The sequence below is a fragment of the Lactuca serriola genome, chromosome 3, assembly GCF_051521515.1.
Source record: "Lactuca serriola cultivar US96UC23 chromosome 3, Lser_US96UC23_V15, whole genome shotgun sequence".
Lineage (NCBI taxonomy): Eukaryota > Viridiplantae > Streptophyta > Magnoliopsida > Asterales > Asteraceae > Lactuca > Lactuca serriola.
Window position 1 is genome coordinate 69240786 of NC_136410.1, and position 9981 is coordinate 69250766.

The 9981-nt window shown below is 37.5% G+C and overlaps 1 protein-coding gene across 1 annotated transcript; it reads left to right on the forward strand.

The window, feature by feature from the left end:
- The first annotated feature begins 8309 nt into the window (after positions 1 to 8309).
- Positions 8310 to 9739, forward strand: LOC145092564 (putative zinc transporter 10). Its single transcript, XM_079030510.1, has 3 exons — positions 8310 to 8981; positions 9078 to 9227; positions 9307 to 9739. Exons 1-3 carry the CDS (start codon positions 8391 to 8393, stop codon positions 9610 to 9612), a joined length of 1047 nt encoding a protein of 348 aa, XP_078886636.1. The 5' UTR covers positions 8310 to 8390; the 3' UTR covers positions 9613 to 9739.
- The last annotated feature ends 242 nt before the right edge of the window (positions 9740 to 9981 follow it).

Below are 9981 nucleotides of genomic sequence, written 5' to 3' on the forward strand. Positions count from 1 at the left end.
TCATCTGAAGGAATCTGTGAGTGAATCAACGATTTGTCACATTCTCACTGTCGAATAGGGACCGTTGAATGCTACGGGCCACCCCGCAGTCTTACAACACTCCCACACTAACTGACCACTAGTGAATGCTATGGACCACCCCCGCAGTCTTACTATACCACTATACTAATTGCTAACTAACGAATTCTATGAGCCACCCCCTTATTCTTACAACGCTGCTACACTATTTGCCAACTAGTGAATGGTACGGGCCACCCCACAGTCTTACAACACTTCTACTCTATCAGCCAACTAGTGAATGTTACGGGTCACCTCGCAGTCTTAAACACTTCTACACTATCTAATAACTTGTGAATGCTATAGGCTACCCCGTAGTCTTACCATATTGCCCATGCTATCTGGCCGCTGGTGAATGTTACAGCTATCCCGCAGTCGTACAACACCTTCCATGGTGTCTGGCTGCTGGTGAATGCTAAGACGATCCCATAGTCTTACATCACTTCCCACGCTAACTCAAACGTTGACGATGGTCTTACCGCTGATTACCAATCCGAACACACCCAAAGTCGAGCACACACATGTTCTAACATCCCCGAACTTTCAATTCACACTATCCTACATTCAAGCAGGCACATGTGTCACAATTCCTTTCCTGATGGGGATACGAGCTCATCCCAATTTCGCACTTGCTTCTGTCTTGGGTACTAGAACGGTTCAACCCACTTCGATTCGACTAAGTCTCCACAGCATACGAGAAATGGAAGGATTTACGATCCTTCCTACCTTCCAATGATCGATCTGATGGCAACCGATGCTTACTAATGCTAGTGATCCATTACTAGCTGAACTTAAAAGACCATACGACAGATGCTCCAACCAATGCCTTAGCAAAAGTCACTTCCCTTAGCGTTTCCAACAGCCACTCCAAGGACTACTAGTAAAACCACCGAATCCTGACGATGTCGAATAACCATCCTGCGGACCCTGACCGCTGACCTTCACACAATGCCCCTGAACCGATCTCGACCCTATCCCAAGATAACACTGACCACACCCAACCAACTAAAGGGAAATGACCTTTCACTAACCACTTAGTACTTCACGGTATGCAAATGACATATAACAATAGCTGAAGGTATAACTCAGACATGATCAGAGAAATAAACCAGAGATACACTTACCCAACCGATGCAAAATCACAACCACAAAATACAGATAGAACCGAAAAGAGCGAAAGATACATACCCACAACATCATCTGAAGAAACCTCATATCCCCCTTCCTTCCGAAGCCTGCATGAAACCGGAGCTGTCCCAACCGCTGAGCGGGGGCAATTCGCCCTGACATGACTCGGCTGATGACAGCAATGACATAACTCTACTTCTAATGTGCATTATTGGCGTTTGTGACCCTTCCATCCACACATGCCGCACTTAGACTTGCTACACACATCCTCCTGTGTTTCTCATCCCTTGAGCAACCACTCGACCCCTTAGGTCTCTAACACCGCCTACGGCAATATCCAACTGCCCAAATTAGCGAGCTAGACTAGAAGTCCGCTTCTTCTTCCTCAGCTGACTATCTAAACCAATCTCCTGCTCCCGGGTCACCCCGACCACCTCATCAACCCCCCGAATAGCTGAGGCCCGCCTCTTAATACCGACGACCACTCTATCGGTGACACACCCATTGGTGTCGGGTAACTCCTTGCGGAGGGACTACGAAACCTCTACGGCAATCCAATTCTGTAGTTGACTCTGCTGAAGGCTTGGTGCACAACTCACCTCCGATCCCAAACGACAATGGTTAACAATAGGACCCTCCTCCCTAAAGGATCCCAGGGTTCCACAAGCTTCACGCCCCAGATGAGCCCTCACCTGCCCTACTAAAATATCGGTCCGGAAGGTCTCGAGATGATTATTCAATACCTCTAAAATCCCCTCCTTGGCTGAATCAAATATCATAGGAGTCTGCTCTAAAATACTGCGGGTAATCTCCAACGAGATGAACTCCCTCATCTGCTTACTGATCGGCTCAGTACCCGAACCTAAGCCGGAAACCGTACCAGAACCATAACCTGAACCACCTCCCTGAGTGCTCATCACCAAACTGAAATACAACATGCCAACAATCAAAACATATCCAAGAATCCACCTCCCATAAGCTTCTTAGATTCTCCAAGACTCTCACCGATTCGAGTATGGATCATGTGCTTTTAGTAGTACGAGCCTAATAATACCTTCCACACATATCCATACTTTCCTCAGCAATCCTACCGAATCCTCTAAGTCACTTCGTCAAACTGATGCACCCAAAACTCACTAACCGTACTACTAACTCACTGCAGCATATCCTAGGTTCCTAAACCCACCCAGTCCTCAACTGCTGAAGGATTCCCATTAGTGTCAACTAGCTACCTCATGAATATAGCCACATGCAACAGAGATCAGATACTCATTCGAGTAAAACACTCAATCTCAAAACAGTTGGACTCAAACGAGAGTTGTGCAATAGGGCCAAGTCCATCACTCTGAGATTATCTCACACGTGCCACATGTGACTTACATATTCACTTAGTAGCTAGCTCACATTGCTAAGAGTCCCACAAAGCACAAAGAAAGCAACATTCAGAGAATGGAAAATCTAATCAACATACTCTAATAAAACCATTTTATCCTCTAATCAGGAATCTGCACTAGCATGCAATTCGAAGGCTCACACAATCAAGCATAACCTAAACAGGCCATCCTACCACTGGTTGATCAGTTCTACCATGCAAATCTACAAGATCATATAAGCATACAAAGGCATCTCTCCTAGATCCTTAGCTCTAATCTAGCATGCGAATCACATAATCTTATCATATCACATAACACACATGTATTGGTATTTTGGGAACCACTTACTTGAGCTCGGTTGATTGCATGCATCACACCCCTTTCTTTGCTTAGAAATTCTTTTGTAATTAAATGTTTATTTTATAAAATTTTTATCAATCCCTCAGTTTGAGTTCAGGCACACCCGAGAGTATGCCCGAATCCTTCAAACCAAGGCTCTGATACCAACTTGTAACATCCCAAAAATCCAAGGTAAAAATTTTAATTTTAATATAATTAAAACACATTTGTAACTTTGTTCACTCATTGAAAAGCATTTCAAATAAAACATTTATCAAGTTCATTCCCAGAAATCACATATTATGGAAAACGCGGGTGTATGCGTTACGATCGTTCTGAGCTCCTTTATTTGAAAATTGGAGGTTACCTGAAACCAAAATTGAAAACCGTAAGCACGAAGCTTAGTGAGTTCACCAAATACCACATACCATACATATCAACTGATCTGTACATGCCATAGATAACTGTGAGCCATACATATCATTTATATATCATAATCAATAAAGCTGCTATGTGCCGCACATAGTCTTGCTATTATGCCACAGACCGCCTCGTGGTCTTTCTTGTCAAGTCGGAGGCTACCCCATGGGTTTTACAGACAAGTGCCAAGAGCCAACTCCTGGTCTTCCATGCAAGCATCACAAAGGCAACTAGCATACATAGTACTCTACATAGCTAATCAACATACAGTGTGCCAGGAGCCACCTCCTGGTCTATCATACATAATGCATATGGCTAACCCCGAGTCTTCCTATAATACATAATACCATATAGTGTGCCAGGAGCCGCCTCCTGGTCTTTCATACATAATTCCTAGGGCTAACCCCCGGGTATTCCTACCATACATAAACCAAATGGGCCGGAATTGGTGCCTTCGACCCATACAAACAATGAGAAGACTCACCTCGAATGGTAGATAAATCCCATAATTGTTGCAAATCGACTTCCACGAACTGAATCAAACAACCAAACATTCTTTAATAATTAACCATGGCAAAACCACAAAGTACTAATCCCATAAATGGTCCAACTAACCTAGCCCACAATTGGCCCAAGCCCATTGGGCCCAAACATGGTCCAACTCCATTGGGCCCACTAAGGCCCAATTCACCATCCAAGTCCTATTAGGGCAGGCCCAGCAAGGCAAGCCCAACCAGAAGTCCATTACTCTAAAATCCTTAGTCCATTATGATCCCAAACCAAAGGATAAGTCCAAGAACAAGATAGCCAACATTCAAAGAGCCCAAAACTTGCACAGGAGATGCTTACATCGTGAGCACCTTATGCACATGTCGTGAGGTCATGATTTCTTCCCAAAAACTTCCTCGAACATGTTCTCACGTCGTGAGGTCTTATTCCTCATTTCATGAGACCAAATCTGACCAAAAATGAGGATTAAGCTCCGAATCCATTAAGCCTTAACATTGAGCAGTCTAGAGTGTCTTCCTTGACCCCAAAGACCATAAAAATCGAAGCTTTTCTGATAAGATTTTGATTTTTTTTATTTTCTTTGATTTCTTTTCACAATTAAAATTACTTTAAGATTGCAACCAAATGTTACATTATTTATATAGTTACCTACTAATTTTCTTTAATAAAAACACATAAAAATGTATTTTATGAAAATACCAATACCGTTACTATATATTTTTCCAAAATTCGGAGGCTCCTTAAAATCGAAGGCCCCGTACGACCGCACCACTCGCACACCCTCAGGGCCGCCACTGATCCTAAGGTAGGTGGGTAGTATGATTCACTCTCCACACCAAAATTTTGTCACATCACTCTCCACATAACACCATTCTTTTTATGGAAATACACACCACACAAGGGAACCATTTTAATTTCCAAGTCATTTTTTTTTCTCATTTTTAATTTTTTCAATAATTACAAAAATATATAATATAATTTTATAAAATGCTCCATCATTTAAATAAAATATATAATTTATATATAGATTAAAGGCTTAAAGCACAAAGCGGTTTATGAAGATTACAAGGCTCAGTCGAGTATTGTTCATCGACTCAAGCTTAAACATCGGTTTGCCGTCTCAATCCTCCAATCACCTTTGTTTCTTGCTTTATACTCGATTCGCTTTCGTTTCCTCATATGCCTTCCTCTACGTTTAGGCCTCCCCATATACGAATTTAGGTTCGGGAGGAGACGGAGTGGGAAACAAGAAGCAGCAGCAACATATGTCGGCGATGCTCGTGGTGGTGGTGCGACGACATGGGCTACCAGTGAAGCAACCACTCTACTCGTCGTGCACCATCGTTCTTCTCTACTTTTATGTTTAAATAAAAACATAACATTTAAACTAAAATTGAAAACATTACAAGATTACAAAAAGAAAATACGATAAACTTATATCATACTGATCCTAACAATTTAAATTTTGCCCTTAATTTTTTTTTGCGAGTCTTCCCTTTCAGTGCTTGCAATACTTCAAGATCTTCAGGTGCCAAACCTACGGTGTTTGTCCTAAGAATTGTCATGTCATTTATGAGTGATTCTTGCTCTTATTGCTCCCGCTCAACCTTTTCTTGTTCTCATAGTATTTTCAAGTGTTCACATCAAAAAACATTTTTTTTTCTCTTTTTGTAATATTATGTGTTCTTAGAATTTTGCTTCAACTTCCATCATATGTTTCGCTTCCTTTGCATGGTATTCTCGGCGACCTTTTGATGTTTAGTAGGTTAATATAACTCTAGAATTAAACAATTGTGCTCGGGTGTGGGTGTTGATGGAAAGGTGTTTTTGGTGTTGTTATATTTTTGATTGAATAGATTTTCAAAATAAAGAGAAAAAAATTGTGTAAATACAATTGAGTGTGGTTATGTGGTGATATATATATATATATATATATATATATATATATATATATATATATATATATATTTTAAAATATGACCACTTGACAAACGGTCTCATGACCGTTTCCCATTTTATTTCGTTGAGCCGCATCGAGTAGTCCACGAGAAACAACCGAGTCGTTTGTATGTAGTGGTGTTTGAGTGTTGCTCCACACCATTGAAGTTAGCAAGGTCAGCCTTTCAATGCGATGTCTCCATAGTCCATACATAACAGCTGTTACAATACTGAACAAAATAATAATTAGTGGGTGTTGTTATGTGATAGCAACGTGGAAATCGAGCAGATGCCACACATGGAATAGAGAAACTAGTATAGGACAAGAAGAGTTAGCCACATGTCGTTGTTTTGTCTAAATACCCAAAAAAGACCGACCTTCACCAAATCATTGTACATCCCGATCTCTTCATCCATTTTCAAACACCATACAATCCTTTTAATTAATAAATCTGATTTTAATTAATATAATTATTTAGTCATTAAATAAATACTTTATATATACTTTATAATTCTATATTATAAGACCATCTACTATACTCTCCACGACAACGGTGGTGGAGAGCTTCCAAATCAGTCATTTGAGCAACCATAAACCACCCCACCACCACTTGAATACTCTTCACTGAGATCGAAGAGAGAAACATGAAAAGACTAAGAGAGAAGAGGAATACGATTGGGCGTTGCCCTTCATCCTCCCCACCATGAAAACGGGTGACCATGAACAACCGGGCTGGTGTGCACGCCCGTTTTCCATTGCCAGGTAGACCACGACTGGGTTCGTCGATGGTATATCGGTTGACCTAAAGGAAACATTTTTCTTTTCCTCACATTCACTTTAAACTCTCATGACTTTTCAATTTCTTTTTAATAATATTATAAATTTGTTAAATAATATTAAATAAATACAAAAAAAAAAACATTACCTAAATATAAAATTATAATTGTTTAGAAAATCCATTTGATTTATAATCATAAAATATATTCGATTATATTTTATAATTGAATTCATTTTATAATGAAATTTTGTATCATGAAAAAATATATAAGAGAACTTTGTATATTACGTAGCTTTAATGGATTTATGATATTGGGATTTAACAAAAACTTATTCAATAAATGTTTACTTTTTTGGATAAAAAGTTACGATACTATTGAAGAATATAATTATTGAACAATAAAATTTTTGGATAACATAATTTAGTTATTTTATCTACTTAATATGTTATTTAACAAAATGAAAATAATAACAAATAAAGAGGAGTTTATTTAAAATGTTTTCATCACTATGGTGATAATAATGTCTCATCCTTTATAAATAGGAATTGTTGTGAAATATTCTAAAAGAGAACTTTTTTACACCTATCTTTATAGTTTATAGGATGTCAAATGTATACTTTTGATGAGATCGTCTTTGTTGACAAATGTTCGGTTAAGTTTTAGATTTTAGAAAATGGTTTCTAAACAAAATTTTAATGGTTCAAACAAGGTTTTTATTAAAACAAAATTATGCATCTGGGCATCTTGAATTGAACATGTCCAAGATTGACCAAGTTGGACTGAATTTGATTAATATCTGATTCTTTTGGACGAGCTGGCCAAACTCGTCTTGGTTGGAGGCTGAGTCCGAGTAACTTGTCATTTATTTGGTTGAATTGGTTGACTTTTACAACCACCTAACTTATCAATTTTGAGTGTTAATCTTATAATAGATGTATCTTTTATCATATGTTCAACCTAATGATAATATTTAAAATAAACTTTTTAGCTTAATAAGAAATTATTATTTAATAGATATCAATAACGACTTAGTTATTTTTAACAATTTATATTTCTTTCTATTATAACTAATAACCTTGTATATGTACAACTCCAAGTTTCAATCTTATATTTCTGATATAGTTCAACGTAACGATAATATTTAAAATCATTTTTAGATTTATTATAAAATTATTATTTATTTATAAATAACAATGATTTAATTCTTTTTAATTTTATATATATATATATATATATATATATATATATATATATATATATATATATATATTATAAATTATTATTTGATTGTCAATAAGAATGATTTAGTTATTTTTAATTTACATTTTTTTTTCTATTTTAACCAGATAATTTCATACATGCTCAATTCGCCTAATATTATCATACAGATAAATCAAATATCCTTCTATCTTTTTCTTTCTATTATAAAATTAATTACATTTGAGGACACTTGTTATAATTTTAAATGGATCGGAAGATAATTAAAAAAATAAAATAAAATAAAAAGTTATTTAATTTCTCTGTCATACACAACGTAACTTAAGTTAAAATTACTTTTTACTTGAGTTAAAATTAATTTTTATTTTGACAAAATACATTAGCTAGAGTGCCATGAACAATGCACCAATATGTTGACCCAATAACACCCCAAAGTCGTATCTCATCAAAATATTCTCTATTATTCCCTGTTAGGGTCGATACAAACACATGATGTCACAAATGTTTGTATATATTATGTAGACACCGAACTATATGTTTCTATATATATCTATATACAGCAACCTCATAAGTCATAAGCTTCACTCATACTTATCCCAAACAGTTGACTAGATATCTTGAATAACCATGGCTTCCACTTCCAAAATGGTCTCAACTGTCATCATCTTCATGGTATTTCTATGCACCAAAGCCTTGTCACAATGTGAAGAGGAAACCAATAACCCTTGTAATAATAAATCCAAGGCTTTGCCCTTGAAGATCATTGGCATCGCTGCAATCCTTGTCACTAGCATCATCGGAGTATGTCTACCTCTGATCACTCGTTCCATCCCTGCCCTTAGTCCAGATCGTAGCCTTTTTGTTATTGTTAAAGCTTTTGCTTCGGGCATCATTTTGGCCACCGGATTTATGCATGTCTTGCCGGATTCTTTTGACATGTTAAGGTCTACTTGCTTGTCTAATAACCCATGGCATAAGTTTCCGTTTACAGGCTTTCTTGCTATGTTATCTGCCATTTTCACACTCATGGTCGATTCCATGGCTACAAGCATGTATACCACCAAGAACAACGCAATATCAGCTGAAGGTGGTGAGTCGGTCACTGGAGACCACGAGATGGCCGTGGCAGGTGGTGGTGTGACGCATTTACATGGACACCATCATGGCCCAAAGAGCCCAATAGGAGAACAACTTCTTCGTTATCGTGTGGTCGCCATGGTGAGTTTTAAATAAAAACCGGGAATACCATACTTGTCTTATTGTATTATATTCTTTAACAATCTAATGAAATCATCGTTTTTTATGTAACTTTAGGTACTGGAACTTGGAATAGTTGTTCACTCGATAGTGATTGGACTTGGAGTTGGGGCCTCAAATGACGTATGCACAATTAAGCCACTGGTGGCAGCTCTTTGTTTCCATCAAATGTTTGAAGGCATGGGACTTGGTGGTTGCATTCTTCAGGTATATTATTTGTTCATCATGTAATAAAATTTGTATCTTTTATTAAACAAGATATCTATAACTTCATAAATGATAACAGGCGGAGTACAAGCCGTTAAAGAAAGCATTAATGGTTTTCTTCTTTTCGATAACGACTCCATTTGGTATTGCTCTTGGGATCGGGTTGGCAAAGACTTACAAAGAGAATAGCCCGAGCGCCCTGATAACTGTGGGATTACTCAATGCTTCGTCTGCTGGACTACTTATCTACATGGCGTTGGTCGATCTTCTTGCCGCTGATTTCATGGGTCCGAAGCTACAAGGAAGCATTAAGCTTCAAATCAAATCTTTCGCCGCCGTCTTGCTTGGCGCCGGAGGGATGTCTCTTATGGCTAAATGGGCTTAAAGCCCATATATCATTTTAACTGATTGTGAAATAGAAATAAGTCTGATCACTTTGCCAATGTCCTGATTCTCCTAATTATGTCTTTTGTAATTGTTGACGATCAACCTAGAATATATATTCAAGTAAATATTGTTGAGTCCTCTCTTATATAAAAATACAATCATAATAAGAGAAAAGATTTTCATGACAAAACAAAAGTATCTGTCCCTATTACGGAATGACGACAAATCGCCCTCGAAAGTCAATAATTGACGAATAGCAACAGATGGATTTATCTTTATCTAGTCTGTCACAATATATGCAAGATTTTACACATATTAAATGGTATGTAGTAGAGTTATTCAATAAAATGACTATAAAGACTCCTTG

Bases quoted from the DNA above. Each gene is read 5' to 3' on its own strand.
- LOC145092564 (XM_079030510.1), top strand. From the start codon at position 8,391: ATGGCTTCCACTTCCAAAATGGTCTCAACTGTCATCATCTTCATGGTA. The intron at 8,982-9,077 runs GTGAGTTTTAAA...ATGTAACTTTAG, and splicing joins GTTATCGTGTGGTCGCCATG to GTACTGGAACTTGGAATAGT. The intron at 9,228-9,306 runs GTATATTATTTG...AAATGATAACAG, and splicing joins TTGGTGGTTGCATTCTTCAG to GCGGAGTACAAGCCGTTAAA.